Source organism: Mixophyes fleayi, chromosome 1, assembly GCF_038048845.1.
Source record: "Mixophyes fleayi isolate aMixFle1 chromosome 1, aMixFle1.hap1, whole genome shotgun sequence".
In the NCBI taxonomy this organism is placed as follows: Eukaryota; Metazoa; Chordata; class Amphibia; order Anura; family Limnodynastidae; genus Mixophyes; species Mixophyes fleayi.
This window is the reverse complement of record NC_134402.1, coordinates 101070846-101089095: the sequence shown is the minus strand read 5'-3', so window position 1 is coordinate 101089095 and position 18250 is coordinate 101070846. Positions and strand designations below refer to the sequence as shown.

General features: G+C 39.3%; 1 protein-coding gene and 1 long non-coding RNA gene across 5 annotated transcripts in view; one reads left to right on the top strand and one right to left on the bottom strand.

The window, feature by feature from the left end:
• The window catches only part of TMEM131L (transmembrane 131 like), a 96240-nt gene extending 93433 nt beyond the window's left edge, over positions 1-2807 (top strand). For all 3 annotated transcript variants that reach the window (XM_075198542.1, XM_075198532.1, XM_075198551.1), the window contains exons 34-35: positions 409-578; positions 1862-2807. In XM_075198542.1, coding sequence (XP_075054643.1) covers positions 409-578; positions 1862-2134 — 443 coding nt within the window. In that variant the 3' untranslated portion in view covers positions 2135-2807. The remainder of the gene's footprint in view (positions 1-408; positions 579-1861) is intronic.
• Positions 2808-4507: 1700 nt separating this feature from the next.
• LOC142140709 (uncharacterized) lies at positions 4508-17493 on the bottom strand. Of its 2 annotated transcripts, XR_012688557.1 has the most exons (4): positions 17239-17493; positions 7922-8034; positions 6946-7018; positions 4508-5874 (listed from the first exon to the last, which is right to left on the bottom strand). It is a non-coding gene; the product is annotated as an uncharacterized LOC142140709 (long non-coding RNA). The 2 variants fall into 2 exon arrangements; XR_012688556.1 differs by lacking the exon at positions 4508-5874 and having other exon boundaries at positions 6944-7018.
• Positions 17494-18250: the final 757 nt, after the last annotated feature.

Here is an 18250-nt window from a genome sequence, read left to right as displayed (position 1 = left end):
GATTTATGTTTTAAAAAAATAAAATAAAAATTGCACTCTTTTTTAATGGGATTGCAACTTTAAGTAGTGCTAAAAATGCTGCTAAAATTACCCCTCAACATTGTGAAAGTCCCTATGGGAATGCATGCATTTGCACCGCTGGCTGAAGTTGCTCCTGTTCCGCAGTGGGTTCCACAAAGCGTATGCTCACCTCCCCACCGTCACATCTACAGTTTGAGAAGGAGTCTGTGTGCTGCAGCAGAGGCCTTATGGGTGCTGGGTCTGTAGATGTGAAGTGTCTACTGACCTTTAATTAACTCCTAAGCTAACCAATGACTAGAGCTCAGTGTTTACATTGAATAGTCAGTGATTGAAAATGGGAAAAAAAAAATGTATCTGTAGAAACACTCATGTTCTCCTTTATTGCAGAAAACATGAACTTCCACAATGGTTTCTCATGTTCTGAAGTACAAAATCCGCCTTTCGTTGACCAATGTCAGTCTACTTGGGAGATGAACCCTCCAGCACCACCACCACCCCCTCCGCCAGCTCCTACCATGCCAAGTTCCTGGGAACCAGCTGGTTATGTCAGTAATTCTGTGAGTAAATGTTTTGAATATTGAAGAAGAGTAAGATAAATTGAGCATATAAATTGTTTTTCACAGTGAAATTTCTTAAATTTATATATATGTGTATAATATAAAATCCAGGCATGTAGAAGAATAACATATGAAGGGAAAATTACAAAATAAATTTGTTACTTATATTGCTAACAAATAGATTTTATTCGTAGGATAACGCAGCAATCCCCAAAAAAAGTTATTTTTAATAGCAATTTAAGTACCTTTTTAAGCATGCTTCAGATAGTAAATTTTCTTAGCTGTCCTACAAATCATTATCTCCTTTTCAAAATCTCTCTGAAGTGCAAACAAAAATGGCAGACAGCCTGCTACAGAGGCTTACAGCGCTCAGGATGTCATGTGATCAGGGGAGAGAGGGAGGATGGTACAGTGCAGACAGAACTAGGAGGGGCCATCCAAAACCCCTCTGCTCAATATACCATCATCTACCATGTGACTGTGGTTGCAATGACAGGCCAGGATCTGAAATCATTAATAGCAGCCTGAAGAGAAAAAAAAAATAGAAGAATGTTGGTATTTACTAATGTACTACTGCCCACTACAGTGATTTATGTTTAAAACAAACACAAAACTAATATTTTTTTTTATGGGATTGCTACTATAAGAAACTACAGTGCAAAAGAAATGTAGGTATTGCTCAAATGTATGAGGAACATTTATTAAACTGGTGTCCACAGGGAGCATGTGTGTCAGTTAGTCTATTTTTCCATGAATTGTGACCTTCAAGTGGCTTCAGGGCAGACAGGAAGGGCTCGCTAGAGGGGGGGGGAAGGGCTCGCTAGACGGGAAGGCTCGCTAGAAGGGGGTCCATGAGGATTCTAGTACAAAAGTCTCTACTAGGCAATATCTGTAATTTGTTAGTATAAGCCACGATTCACCATGATAAAAACCAGTAGTAGCAGCTTTCAATAAACACCGTTGGCATGACCCAAATTAATCTCCAGTGTCACCTGGGAACTTTGAGTACTAATCAGCTCACAGGCCCCTGTGAACTGCACAAGTTCTTTATTATTTCCTTTGTTTTTAATTTGATACTTCAAGAGCTATTACTCAATCTTGTGTTAACAATGGCCATAAATCAGTATCCAAATGTTGTTATAAGTAAGAGTTGTACTGTAGAGATGTTTTTATTGACTAGTTTACAAAGCCAGCACCAGCCTTCCAATGCTCCTCTTTCTAGAGCTGCGAGTATTGGATGTCAATGTTTTCTGTCATTTATGTGGTGATTGTGTTCATTGCAGCCTTACCTCTCCAGTACTAGAAGTTTATCCCCCATGTCAGGACTGTTTGGTTCTATCTGGGCACCGCAGAATGATGTGTTTGGTTACTGTCCTGTCAGCGGATCTACTCCCCATTCCGATCACATTGGAAGTCCCTCCATGATGTGCAAGCAGGAATACTCTTCAAGGTTCAATCCTTTCCATACGTACATGAATCTGGACATTTGGACAACTGCTAACAGGAATCCCACTTTTCCAGTTTCAAGGGACTCTGGATATTGTGGAAACATATGAACAGTATACTCGTGCAAGACAATGTGGTTAGTTATTGCGGTTTATTGTCCAGGAATGAGCAAGTTGGAATAGAATACGATGTTGGTGAATATTTTGGCACTTTTTATATGGATAATAAATATTCTCTTTTTTTTTTTTTTTCTCTTTTATCTGACTTTGGACTGTTTCCTGGTTGTCATTTACATGTGTGCAGATCAGTTTCTCCAAATGTGAGGAGCAGCTATTTTATAATGAATTTGTGAATCACTCAGAATTTTTTAGGGATGGTAGTGATGCATGTTACAGGTAACACAGCATCATACAATGGCTATCATGTAATTACCCCAAATATTCTACATCACACAGCCTATGCCCCCCTCAGCATGCTCATACACACAGCCTGTGCCACACCAGCATGTGTGCGCACATGCCAGCCTGTGCGCCACCTGCAGTGGCACACACATGCCAGCCTATGCCCCTAAACTTTCTCCTTTGTCGTCCTATCCCTGGAGATTACAGCTCTCGAAGAGGAATTGCTGTCAAAGAAACAACTGCTGCCTTATGGTTCTGGGTTTGCAGCATCAGCTGCCTGATTGGGACAATTTTTTAATACCTCTACAACTATATTGTATATGCACTCAATTGTTTTGTATTGTGTATTGGAGTTATGTTAAAGTTTTTATTACACTCCTGATTCTTTCTGTAATAATTCCTATTATCAAAAGTGAATCTGGTCTTGATATACAGTCACAATTTTATATCTCTCAAGTTCTCCGAGTGTATGTGGAATATTTCTTCCAATACGTCCTACTGCTATATCGGCAAAACAAAATCTGATATGGAAACACTAAAGAGGTTTCTGCACAATTCTTTTATTAAATAATCTAATGGCGTTACTAGATTTGTTTGGTTTACAAAATTAAATTATATAATATATGAAAATCGCACCATTGCAATAAGATAAGTAGTAAAAAAAAAGTCAGACTTGACAAAGTGTGTAAATTATTTGATGCCATATTTGAAACGCATAGCGGCAGATTCAGTTGGCCGCGATGTTCCTCTGAACATTGCGACTGTGCCTTTTTATGGCTACTAAAATAGCACTCATTTTTGCTTGCACCGCTTGGATCACAAACCAAAATAAGTTTTATTTCTGGGAAAAAAAAAAAAAAAAAATCTGTGCGAGGTGTCTCGTGGAGGCATTTCGCGTGGATTTTTCATTAGAATTGAATTCTCCCCATAGACGGTAATGAATTGTGGGACAACACTGTATAGGACATTTTCAGATCTTGACTGTCATTCTCACTGTTGCAGCAAATCCTAGTTAGGATTGTAAGGTGGTCTACAAAATGACATTCTGTCTAAATGACAGTGCATGAAATGTACTGTCACTCATACAGGGGCATTTTTATCTGGTAGATGTGCTGTAATAAATACATTGTCGCCAATCAGATTTTGTGGTACAGTTTTCACAATTAAAGAAAATATCGGATTATTTGTTATGGGTTACAGAACCATATTATAGGCTTTATAAATGATGGTTACACTTTTTTTCAATATATTTCCATTAAAATGTTCTTGCCAGAAGCACATACAAAAAAGTATACTTGTAGCAAGATTTCTGCTTGTACTGTAGAAAATGCCATCGAGATGCAGGCCTTTGTGGCTAAATTTGGCCAATGAATAAATCTGAGCCCTCTCTGTAATATTTTACCTCGTTTGTCCCTACCCATGTGCTGGAGTCTGCAGAATAGTACATTGAAAATCTGGGATTTGCAGTACTTGGTATAAGGGATGAGCGGGCTTGGATTTCCGAAATCCGAACAGTGCCGATCCGAGCACTGTTCGGGGATTCCCGCCCGACGCAAAACTCAGAACGAGGCAAAATGTCATCATCCCGCCGTCGGATCTCGCGAGGTCCGGATTCATATTATTCACTCGGGCATTGGAGAGGTAAGAACTCAAATGCTAGCATACTGAAGCATGTCTGTCCTATTTGTATCTGTCACCCCCTGTTGTCTTTTGGGGTACATTCCTGAGTCACACAGTGGGAAGCAACAACCAATAACATGCTAGCTTCCTCTGCTTAACAAAATATGGGGCAATTTTGATTTCTATAGAATAATTACGCTATTATATATTGGAATGAAGAAGGTGTCTAGGAAAAAAAAATACATATAAGTACTCCCTCGATCATCTTAAATTCACTAAAAAAAACAAAAAAAACATAATGATAAAGTAAAAAACATTAAAATGAATATTTTGCATTAACTGAAGCCAATATTAATATATTACTTTGTTTCTCTTATTTTCTAAGTTTTTGCAGTGGGAAAAAAATAGCAGGCTTGTTTAATAAGACATTTTAGTGCAAAATTAAAATAGCAAGCAGTCATTTTATGTTATTATTTCATACAGATGTAATAAATACATAGCGTATTATATTTTAGAAATACAGAATATTATTTGGTATCAGAAGGGCTTTGTGGAAAATGAAGTGTTAAAAGTATTCAACACTTTGAAAAGTCTGCACACTGGCATCATGTTGGGAAGGGTTCGGAAGGCCAGTGGCATATGTCAAGGGCAGAAGGCATCAGTATCTGAAAATAGTCTAAAATACAGAAGAGGCTGCTGCCGGCGGGTGGGGGAGGCTATTTTTCCTAACTCTTTCAGTAGTGGCAGATGGACCCTTGCACTCATGTACTGGCTGGTGTTGCAGAAGAATGTTGTACTGGCAGAGCTGACCACAAAGCATGTGTCTAGAAACACAATGTTCTAAAACACAATGTTCTACTTGGCAAAGAAAGAGGTGGATAAATGCTCAACCTTCCCAATTCCATCTGGCCCTAGTGAGAAAGGACCATTTGCTTCTGCCTTCAAGTTAATGTGTTTGCAGAACACACTGTATTCAAAAACAGTGATCCAAACCAGCGCTCCCGGCTTCAGCTGCCTAATTACCTCAAGGAATGCCACCACATTCAATCAAACAGTTTATACAAATAAAGGTACATAAGGCGCATACAGCAAGTCCAGCATAGATATAGTCCACGATTGTCCTCAGACAAAGACACTTCTCATATGTCCAATAGTCAAATATTCTCAAATGGAGTTCGTCAAAACAGATATCGTGTAGCGAGACCTTCCTGTCTTTTGCGGTATATCCACATCAGTAGATAGATGGAAAATTGAAAAGATAGATAAAGTTGGTCAATAATTAAACTTCAAATCAACTATTTATTGAACTCCTATGTCCAGAACTACCAAAATACACCGTGTGTAGACTATTGATTACTCTAATCACCACCACACGTGTTAGGTAAACAGAACTGGAGCTCTTACGTAATGGGAAATGAGTTAACTTGTAGATATCGATATAAGTATCACACCAAGCTATTCTCTCCAATGATTTCCCGATCATAACATATAAAAAGGGAGAAAAGCAGAACGAGAACCTGGCGTATTATCCTCAGGATTTATTCCACAACATATAAAATTACAACATAAAAACATTTCCTTCATACAAAATCCCAGCTTAAAACAATCGATGGACTCGTACCGGACATAAGTGAGAAGTCAGCGTGTAGTTAGTAAACATCCCGGGCAAACACCGCTAGCTCGATCACTCTCCTCCGGCTCGTGTAACACCGCTTGTCAAGTGGGCGGATCTGTGTTAGCTGACGCGTTTCGACCCCGCCTCTGTATGTCTGTCTCTCTCTGTATTTTTCTACCTCTTCCACACAAGGATATTCCAGAGCGTTAGTTAACTATTGTACATCACAAATACCAGAAATAATCGGAACGTAAACACAACTAAACCTCACTTGCAATACAGGACAACTAAACGTATTTCATAAGAGATCATGGTATGACAAGATAAAGGTGCTCTCTTATTGAATTTCAGAGAGGTTAAATTTGCACAAAATACATTGGCACCTCAGCCCCTGCTTTGTTGCTGGGAGCAGATGGAGAAAAGCATTTACCCCTGAGACCTTTAGTATGTGTATGGTTAGTTGTTTCTTCTATAATACACTTCATCATCATCAGCAGCAGCAGCTATTTATATAGTGCCACTAATTTGTACAGGGAGAGATGAATTGCTTTTTTTGTGTGGGGGCCCAAACGAACCAATCATTTCAGGCACAGTAGTTTGGTAGGCCCTGTCGCTGAAATGATTGGTTTGTTAAAGTGTGCATGTCCTATTTCCCCAACATAAGGATGGGTGGGAGGGCCCAAGGACAATTCCATCTTGCACCTCTTTTTTTGGCATTATGTGCTCTATGGGGCCTAGTTTTTCAAACTGCCATCCTGTCTGCCACTGCAGTGCCACTCCTAGATGGGCCACGTGTTTGTGCCGCCCACTTGTGTCGCTTAGCTTAGTCATCCAGCTACCTCGGTGCAACCTTTTTGCCTAAAAACAATATTGTGAGGTGTTCAGAATAGACTGGAAATGAGTGGAAATTAATGTTATTGAGGTTAATAATAGCGTAGGAGTGAAAAAACCCAAAAATCTGGATTTTAGCAGTTTTTATGCTTTTTTTAAAAAAAAAAATCAGAACCCAAAACTTGAGGGGGGTGTTTTGACAAAACCCATTAGAACCCAAAACCTGAAGGTAATCAGAACCCAAAAGGCGAAAAGTGGCCAGTGCACATCCCTACTCGGTATGCCTATAATACTTTGTTAGATATGTAGTTAAATTTGTGCTTTTCAGTATAGCTTAGGACAAAATTATGAAATCTACTACATTTACCCAGTTGACCATTTTCTTAATATACTTCTTGAACTACTACTGTCTTTAATACAGACATTAAAATAAAATATTCTGATTTGTTCTCACAATTAATATGCAACTTCATTATGATCCCTTGGTTTTTGCTTCTTTTTTTTTTTCTTCAAAAAAACAGTCCTACCTGTAAAATAAAAGTAGGACTCTATTAACTAATTAAGTCTTGATGTAAAAAGTAATTCTGTTTGTTTTAAAGGGGTTGTCCACTTTAAAAATGCATCTTACCAATAGTAATACTTTGGTAAGGATCCATGTTCTGCATATGGCAGTCATGCCACCTACATATAGTCAGAATCTGGCTATAGTTTGGCTCTCTCCATAGAAGGGGGTATTATATAGTAAATTCTGACCTTCAAAAAAGATAAACATTTATTCTAAGCATTGTTCCAGTTTTGCAGTAAAGAGACATAGTGTATTATACATAATACACCCTTCATGTGCATTACCAATCACGCCAAGTAAAACACTTTATCGCCTTTGTACAATATTGGGTATTCTCTTATCTGGTGCCTGCTCGAGAAAGGGTGACCTACCCTATATGTCTTATTATCCTTGTAGAATATACACGTAACCTTGGCGCAAGAAAATAGTACACCACCCAATCGCCTATTATTTACTTAAGATCTCCCAGCTCCACTCAAGATCTTTTTTTTTCTTCTTTTTTTATTATAAAATACTTTGTTATTCATTCATAAAAGTAAATTTATTACAAAATTGAAACAAATTTGACATCTTGTTTCAGACTGTTACCTGTTAAGTCCCAGTAGCAAAAGAAGAGCGATTGTCAGTACAGGAGGTAACTCAGTACATAGTTGAAGTGGCCACTAATCTTTAAGACTGGTCCAATGAAAGGGAAAAACTAATTGAGATTGTCAGATTCTTACATAACAGCATATTCATACTTCCTGGATGTTATCCACTCTTACCCTGCTGACAAGTCTCAGTATTCCCCTTGCTTTCAATCCGATGTGCATACTAATCATAGAAGTATATCGTGTGCATTCTAACAAAAAGTTCTGTTCCTCACCGGCAGCATTATCAGGCACCATTATTAAAGCAGTCCTTGATGAAGGTCATTTCTGTGCGGCACCGCGTGGTGGGTCTTGGCTGAAAAGAGGAGATACAGCGGAAGGTGGAGACCTGAAACAAGAACCAATCACTGTAGAAACCTTAAACTAGTCAGCTGCTTTCATTTATCATAACTGATCCTCCATCCTCTTGTGCTTGTGGAGAAGACTTTTGTGCTGCCTAGGCACTCTTGTGATTAACTGCCAACCTGGCAGATCTGTGACTAGCCTGGTGCCTCACTTTAGTATCCTGCTTGCTGCTGGAAACAGAGGACTTGTGTACCCTTGATGTAGAGATCACCAACGATGGAACCAAGATGGCAATGCCCGTTCATAACAATGGCAGGTGAATTCAATATTCAATTAGCTTGTCCGTGATTACATGCGGCTGCACGTGTATTGTGACATTATGGTACCACAACATCGCAGATTTCCGTTTGCAACCCTATGGTGTGTGCACAGAAATCTACGATGTTGCGGTATCATGCAGCCGCGTGTAATCACAGACGGGAAAGCTAATTTAATCTGCTCCTCTGGGTCTAGCAGCTGAGATAGTATTAGATCTTCTAAACAATCTGGTCCTTGGTGTAATGACACTACTCTGTGCCATGTTGTAATGTTATTACTGCCTTCACAAAACCTTAACTGATTTTATGTGTGTGAGCAGATGATTATGTGGGAGACAGAGCTCATCTAAATTGCAGCCATCTGGAATTGCTTTCTACATGCAATGACCATGTTTTATGAACTCTTTGGGTCTGTCGAGAAAAGTTAATATATATTGTGTTCTCTTCCACTGATGTTCCTTCCGCCTGAGTACCATGAAAGGAGAGATCACCAATTGGTTGATTTATTTTGTTTTACTTTTTTTTTTTCTCTACGTTGAAGATTAATTTGCAGTAATTGTAAGAAGAGTCCTGCAGTCCGTTCTTCGGTCTTCAAATAATGCTCTGCACACAGCCCTGTGGTTAGAAGGGTTCCTCCATTATCACCTTTATACAACATTCAAATGTCACAAAGGAAATGGATCGCCTACCTATGGCTTTACTTTTCATTTTTTTAATTACTTGTGTGAAAGTAGCTAAGGAAAGAATTACAAAAGAAAAAAATGTTTTAAGTGTTCCACCTTTTATTCCCTGTTTAATTGCCTTTGTTTTTAAGATACTTGGTACAAAAGTAGTCCCTATGGGCCTGAGTCATTAAGGCAAAAAAGGAGTAAATGTTCTCTGGGACAAACCATGTTTCAATGCAAGGGGTGCAAATTAGTTTATTATTTTGCGGATAAGTTAAATACTGGCTGTTTTTTCATCTAACACACAAATGCTTAACTTTATTATTACACTGAAATTTAATGTTGATCTAGGACATGCCCTACTCCAACTATAAATCTGTACCCACATTTTAAATTTACCTCCCCCTCCAATGCAACATGGTTTTGCCCAGGTGCAAATGATACTCCTTTTTTATGCTTTGCTCTCCTTAATGACTCAGGCCCTATATGTATTGATGAAAAAAACAATATAAAATTTACTTAGGTAGTTGAAAATAAATAACAATAGTGTTACTGTTGATACTGATGCAGTGCAATATGATGGGGCCTCATGAGGTACGGTTTTCAAATTGACGCTTGAAAGTAAATAGGTTTATGAATCCCCGGTTAAAATCAGAATTATAAAATCTCTGCAAGTCAATGCAGTGATAGTGAAAATTTACCAGCTAAAGGAAACCCGTATTTGTGAAGAATCATTCCAAATTGTTCTAGTTACCAAATATTTACCAGAGTCTTTATAAACATTGGTAATACAACTTATTTAATGGTAACAAAGCATTGACAAGATACAAAGCAAAAATAAATAAGTTTTCCATTGGAGACAGTCTTTTCCAAGCAATCATTATGTCACTCAACCGCCTTAGATCTATACACAGAAAATTGTGCTGTAGAATTAAGTTTGGCTTAATCCACCAATCACTTTAAAAGCTCTGGCAGGCAAATAAAAGTCACAATCGACATAAGATTATTTAAAAAATAATGTTCAGTCAGTAACACTGGGTTCTAGCAATAGCTTAAATGCTTTTACTAAACAAAAATTGATATCTGTGCTTATCTAATGCTAAACAGAGTTGGCATACCAAATACACTTGGAAGGTTCTATGTGAGACTCAAGGCTTTCTTTAATCATACACAGGTGAGAATCTACTTGCACAGGCAATTATAGCCCCTGTTCTCACAGAAAGACCTCACACAACATGAGCTGTTTGGGGCTATTTGAGGATGAATTGGGAATTCCTTCCTTAGGCTTTCGGAGCAGGTGCAGAGGTATAGCTAGCCATTCTCTTGTGTGTATTGTCTCCATCCTGTGACTGTCTTCTCTGGCCTTATTAGTGTAGTTACAATGACTTCCCAGCATCCTCTGGGGGTATATAATACATTTTCATACCCTGTAGGTTTCTGTCCCGATGTCCAGCTCTGATTAATCTCAGTGCTTGCTTTAGCCTATGGCCTGATGATTTCCGTTTTCGTATGGCTATGTCTAGTTGATCCTGTGTCTGACTTGTTCTACTAGGGTTGATACCTTCCTTTATCTTTCTGACCTGGATTCCAAAATGGATTGCATGCCTTTCTTGCACAAAATGATATTTCCAATTAAGATTAATGTAATTTATTTCTGCGGTATCAGTTTGGGGAATAATCCATATGCCACTGACAGGACACAAAGCAATTGTTCCCCACAACGAGGATAAACAGGTGGGATTTTGTTTTGCTTTCCATTGAATCAATACAGCTAGTCCATATAAAAATAAGCTTGCACTTGATGTGCGTTTGTCTTTTTCAACCCATTGATCCTAAGAGTCTGTTAACGTTAAGTGCTGTTTTTTAACTGGTATAAAACACTGTAATACAGTGACTTTGAAATCATATCAATTGTAAGATATGTATTAAATACAAGTTAACCCGTGCATGATACTCATGCATTCTAGTCAAATCAAGCTACTTAAGGTGTTACAAAGGTTCTTGTCATGCATTTGGGCCTAGCCCAGGCCTCCTCAGGGGAAGATCGTTACTTCCCGACGCAAGCGCCCTTTTTAATGTGTGTTCATGAGGTAAAATTACCTCACGAAAATGAGTTTGACCCCTCAACTCGTAAATTTAGCCTTTACTACCTCTCCCACGGGGGGAAGGGTGGATGATGGAAGTTAACTGACTTGACTATTCTAATTTTTTTGCCAAATAATGTCAGTATACCAAATTTCAGGTCAATTGGATGAGCCCTTTCTGAGAAAATAGTTTTTTCCACACACACACTAACGCACGCCTCTACACATGTGTGTTTATGAGGTAAAATTACCTCACGAAAATGAGTTTGAGCCCTACCAAATTTCAGCCCTTTTTGAATTTTTTTTCCCACACACACGAAGAATTTAGTAGGTCAGTGTATAACTCTGCCCAGCAGGTGGCGCTGCAACTTGTTGTTTTTTTTTCCACACACACAGACAGACAGATGCCACTAAGCATTTATATATTAGATAGCTGAACGTCTCCTTAACCCTCCTCGGCACAACATAACATCAACACCACCATAAATGTGTGCTGAACTGTAATGGCTATATTGTCATGTCACGGAAGCTATTGTTTGATTTGTGGTGACTACATGTCTGTAGTCTTTGTCTACTCTATATGGCACACTGGAGGGGAGGGAGTTGTGAGAGATTATTGCGTTTTGCCCCTGGAAGTATTTAAACACCACAGTTGATGAGTTTAGGACTAATATGTCAGTGATCACGATTGTGAAAATGTGCCCTGTGTCCTTTGAACATGTAAATGCTCCATAGTTGGAACTTTAGTTAGGTTAACTTTCTGAAAATTTACCATACCCCTATAAATACAGGAACAAGACTGTTGGAAGACATTATAAACCTGGAACCAGGGCTTGAGAACAATATCTTAAGGTCATACATAGTGATCTTCCTTTTCAGGGCTCAGCCTGCAAAAAACATTACATGAGTCCAGACACGGATCAGACCAACTCTCACTGTTTGCGTTTCCTCCTTTCTGAGGTCATGTGTCCTTGCACCCGCAACGAGAATTCATACCTCCAATAGGAACTGAATCTGTGTGATGGACAGGATTATATTATGACAACCATCGCAAACACTGAAAAGACATCTCCCATAAAAAAAGACCATGAGAAAATTGTAGAAGCTGTAGTAAAATATAGTTAGTTACTTAATAACTTTTGTATCTATTGTTGTGGGATTGTGAGTATAGCTGGAAATACACATGGCTGAAAAAAATTCTGCGTACAATCACTTTAAGATCAGTTTTCATTAACTCAAAATTTTCATACATTTTCTAAAGAAAACTAATTCCAGACTCAATTATGTTTTAAATGAATCACAAGTATTAGGGGAGATGAGTCTTTATTACATGTGCCACTTCGTGTTAGTATGTGTTTGTTACATGGGTATTTGTGCATCACGTATGTGTCTGGTTGGGACCAGAATAGTCCCATTTAAAGTATAGAGTGACTTTCGATTACCCAAACGTCTTAAGCAGCCATAAAAAACTAGTCTTCCTCATGGCGAAAAGAGAATCTGTAGCCACAACCTAACCAGTGAATTCACCAGTAAATGTGACCCTACACCTGCCTTAATTATCTATGACTACTTTAAATCTCTCATCCCTATGTAGAGGTAATACACGCTGTATGAGTGTGCCCAGCTTACATTTACTTAGGGACCCGATCAGAAGTTGCATCAACTGTTAGCCCCACTATCTTGGATTATAGATCCATGTCCTTCACATGCAAGTAGACCTATAATGTAACAAAATGGCAACATTTTGCATGTTCAGAAATTACCCAAAATGTACCATGGGAGAACTTGGTTCCCTATGAAATTATTTCTGTCAATAAGGTAAATTTAGAAAGGACTTCATAAGAAATCCACTACTGATCAATATGTAATATCATTGGAGTTCTTATTCCATTGTATATGACATGCTTAAAGCATACATAATGAAAATGTACACAATTTGCCTGCAGTTGACTACTAAGTAAAGTACGCAATGCAAATTACACTTACACTGTAGCATAAAACTGTGATTTATGAGTTGTGTTCTATAGCAGTACAACAGTACAATACAACGTTTACAATTGTGAATTACAAATTGAATTTTGCAAAATCATTTCACAGTTGAAATATCTGAAAAGAGCAGATGTACAGGAAACCAACCCATCTTTCTGTGTACTGGTTTAAAAGTGGTAAGAAACAACGCCCTGTATACAAATAAGGAACATTGTTTCTCCAAACACTGTAAATTAGCTGAGATTATTGAAACAGTTGTTAGGAGTGACAAATGTGAATTCTCATTTAAAAAGAGCACTTACTAAATGATAATAATGATCTGATGTTATTATTACATAAGGCTTTGCTTTCATATTCTTGTTTCACTTGTCATGTAACAAATGGGCATATGTCGAGCATGATTAAATATTAGCGTTAATGGAATAATGTACCTACTGGACGAATTGTCATGGAAAATGTTAGAATGCCTAATTCCCTTACCACGCTACAAACGGGAGCACAGTTTTCTCTGACAAATCAGGGAATCTGGCAACCATAGGCGTGCTGGGTGTACCCAGGACCACCCTAATGCACAGCCGCATAAAAGTGGGGGCACATACACAGTCTTTTTACTACAGCACTTTTGTCAAAACACCGCTAAACCATACTAGATGACCAAAATGGAGCTGCTATGTATGCCCAGCTGCAGGACATCCTCCTGTGTTCCTTTGCAGAACTGAAGAAGTCTTAACTCGGAGTGCAGATACCAGAGGTGAGTCACATATAGGAAAATAGAGCTGCATACGTATGATTTATTAATATGTGTTTATTAATAATGCTTGTATTTATGAAATTGGTAGCAGTACTGTGTAGCATAAAATAAATTGGTGGTATTACTGTGTAGCATAATATGAACTGGAGGCACTACTGTGTGGCATGATAAGTATAACCCTTTTGCTCTCTAGATTTTGCTGGGTGTACACCCTAATGGAATGTGCTGTGAATAGGCCTATGCTGGCAACCACTGACGTGTGGTGGACTTGTATCAGGGAAGGTTGAGTGAGAACGGAATGATTAATGCTCCATCTTCTCAACAGAACACGCTCCATCCAGTTTTGAATGTCTCCCTATTTCTATTGTAAGAATGGTACAGTCTCCTATGTATCCCATTATTTAATACTGAAACGTTGAACTTCTCCACACATGGAGTAATTAGGTTTGGTTGTTTTAAACAAACATTGCACTAATATTGCCACATGTGTTGGGTCAAAGTAACAGTTTTATCTCAAAAAGGGTGATAGAAAAACATCAATAGACCAGATCATTGCATCCGTAGTATCAGGAATTTCTGGTTGCTAATACCATCTAGCAGAAAATAAATTACATTGGGAATTTTGGCAGCCCTGAACTGAGCAGAAATACAGAACCTGAGCCAACATGCATTCTGTGAAGCGCTTCAAAGTCACAAAACTTTTCCTCAGGCAAAAAACTTGAGTAAACAAGGCCCCATGGCTTCCCTTATAAAGGATACATTTAATTATTACTAGTCAGCTCCGAAGAGCATTGACAAGTGCCAGTTACTAGCAGTATCTATATAAGTAGGCCACAGACAATTAAAACAAATAATACAATGAAGGATTCATTACTAATTTATGAAAAAAATTAAAACAAAACAGTAGAAACATTCATTGCAATCCATATGATATACCAAAAACTGGTCTAAGGGAATGTTAGTAAATGGAAACCAAATTGATTAATTATATAATTGGATGTCCTTATGTAACTGCAATTAACATTCTTTAATCCCAATTAATATTGATGGGAAAATGACAAGCCTCATCAGTTGTAGTGGTAGAGCCTGTTTTTACACTGTTATCCGCTATCAAAAAACAAATGTAGCTGGTAAACTACCAAGTTAATTATACCACTATACAAATTATATGAACGGCATGTTAATCACTTGTCATTACAATGATTACTTGCAATCAGGGCTGCTGAGAGGGGGGCGGGGGTACATTTTACCCAGGCTCGGGCTTGCTTTTTTTTTTTCTCCTTTCTATTTTGTGATTATTTATTTTTGATTTATTTTTTTCCGAGGGGGGGGGGGGGGGCATTCGGTCTGTCGGTGGGGGGAGCTTGGGCAAAAAAAAAAGAAAAAAAGAATCATACTCACGTGATAGGCGCCGCGTCCCTCCTCTATTCTCTGCTCCATTCACCTTGACTGCCGGGCGTGACGTCATCAAGTCACACCTGACAGTCAGTGAGGAGTGCCAGACAAGACCAAGACAGAAGAGAAGAAAAGAAAGAAGCTAAGAAAAGGTAAGTAAAGAAACGGAGAGGCATGGGGAGGGAAACAGAAAGGGACAGTACTATAAAGAAGAGGGAATAAAAAAAACCGGAGAGAGGCTGAGAGTGAAAAAAAAAGGGGAGAGAAGCACTAATTAAAAAAAAAAAAATGGAGAGAAGCACTAATTAAAAAAAAAAAGGGGGAGAGAAGCACTAATTAAGGAAAAAAGGGGAGAGAAGCACTAATTAAGAAAAAAAAAAGGAGAGAAGCACTAATTAAAAAAAAAAAAGGCACAGAGTGAAAAAGAAGGGGGGAAAGCAGCATGGAGGGCGCAGTGTAGTTGTGATGAAGGGGCACAGTATTGTGTGTGTGTCATGGCACAGGGGGCTTGTTGCAATGTAGTGTGTGTGAGGTAGGTGGTGGCTAATGGGCGCTATTTTGTTTGTAGGGTGATGGTGGGGCAATTTAATAGTGGGGACTATTAATTTAAGATGGGGTGGTTTGGGGGCTATTGAATATGGGGGTGAGTTTAGGGAGAATGAGGTCTATTTATTAAATGTGACTGAGTTATTAAATGGCAGTGATTATTGTGGGAAATAGGTATTGCTGTTTGCAGGAAGGGAATAGGTTTATTTATTAAATGTGAATACTATTATTTTAATGTTGGGGCTGGAGGAAGGCTTAATTATTTATCGTGGGTGCTATTGATTTACCACCGGGGCTGGCTGTAATTTTCTAAATGTAGCCATTTTGTTTTCCAAATAGGTCCTCCAACATTCCAGGATCCGGACAAGCCGCAACTAGAGAAACCAGCAGCCACAGGTGGAGAAAGCCACAGGTGGAGAAAGTGAGAAGAACAGGTAGGAGAGAGCAGCACAGTGTGTGAAATGTTGTGATTCTAGTAGGGACAATGTAAATTTTTGGTGAGTGTTGTGCCCAATGTAAGGTGCAGGCCAAGACTGAACTCTCTGTGTACACACTGCATTCTTTCTATACTACACTTGTGGTGCTAGATGTCCTGAAAGTCAGGAGTGTTTGGTTATATGTGACGATCCATCGAATTGAGAGCCTAGGGATTTTGATGTTAGCCACGCCCCAATGGCGCCTTTGCCACGCCCCCAAATGCATGACCACACCCCTTGAAAATTTTGCGCCGCCGGGAGGCGTCGCAATTTTTTTTTTGCATGCTTGACTATAAGGGGGGCCCCATGAATTTGTTGTGCCAGGGCCCTGAATTCCTCTTGGCAGCCCTGCTTGCAATCTAACCTTAAAGCAGATTAGGATTATATCTGATATATATAAGTGATATGACCGATATATTGGCCTATATGTCTATACCCAGGACAATGTGATGTAACTAAAAAAAGCAGACCCCGTTAAGATAAGTAATTGTTGCCATTATTAATGCGTAATAGGCAACAGTAAAGTGTTAAAACAAATGACTTCTATAATATATGGTAATCTGAATTTGTAACATTACTATACAACAAATCCATATTTCTCTTTTCTGCCATTGGGGGACACTGCTAGACATCGGGGTGTAGTAGTGGGTCTAGGAGTCTTGTCACTTTAACTGCTAGTAGATCACTACGCTCCTTCCCTACTTAACCCCTCCTCTCCTGTGAACTTAGTTTTATCTTAGTGACTGGGAGCAATGGTCACTAGAGTAAAGGCTCCTGCCTTCACTCAGTTAGTTTAGATTAATTTCATGTTTTTATTTTTATTCCTTTTATGGTGCATGCGGGGCTCGAACTAAGACCCAGGGGAGTGAGTAAGACTTAGCTCTGCTTACTCTGGGTCCCGCACAAGGTAGGTGAAGCCCGGCTCACTTATTTGGCACCTCTGCCGGCAGCCCTACTTTAAAATAGTATTAAAAAAAAGGAGAAAAGCTGAAGGAATAATTAAGTGAAACAGTGACCCGGGTACCTGGTTTTGGATCAGAGGTCCGCGGACACTGCAGCCTCAGCTCCTTTCGCGGTGGGGGAGTGAAGCTACTTCAGCCTCTCCTTCCTTGCTGACACTCTTGCCGGCAGGTCCCCGCTCGCGCAACCCCTGACAACGAGCATAGTAGGGGGACATTAGCAGCGCTCACACTATTTGGAGGTGAGTGGATCTGCGGAGACTGGCGCACGTTCTGGGCACATTAAATTCAGCGTGCGCCGGCAATACATAGTGGTCTGTTTAGACTAGAGATGGGCGGGTCCGGTTCTCCGAGAACCGAACCCACCCGAACTTTGGGTATCCGAGTACCGAGCTGAGCAGCTCGGTACTCTCCCGCCCGTTCCGAATCCAAATCGAGGCCGAACGTCATCGTGACGTCGTCGGATCTCGGGGCTCGGTTCTCGCGATACTTCAACTTTATAAATACACGCCTCCACAGCAATCCATCGCCATTTGACAGAGGGAGAGAGCAGGGTGTAGTCATAGGCTAATTAGAGCAGGGACAGAGAATACAATATTGTTCTTGCAATTGCTCTAACCAAAATCGCTAGTGCAGAGAGGAGGATAGAGGTTTATTATTTTTTCTTAATATTTGGCACTCCCCAGCGCTTTTGGGGTGTCCCCCATAATTGTGCATAAATATTTCTGGCTGTCAAAAGTCATATCTGTCAGCAGTATCTACTAAATAATTTTTAGCACTCCTCAGTGCTTTTGGGGTGTCCTCCCTAATTGTGCATTAATATTTCTGGCTGTCAAAAGTCATATCTGTCATGCAAAGGATGGTGGAGGGCCTATCAGGGATTAAACTGTATTTTTCATAATTTTCACTAATAATGTTTGGGTGTAATATACACCCAAAGACGAGTGCTCAATTGCTAAGAGTCATTGATGGAGAGGAAGACAAGCAGGCTTGTCTGTAGAATTTGCAGGCAAATTGTGCTGCGTTATATAGGTAACACCCAAAGAGAAGAGCTCCATTGCTCCATTGCTAATTGTA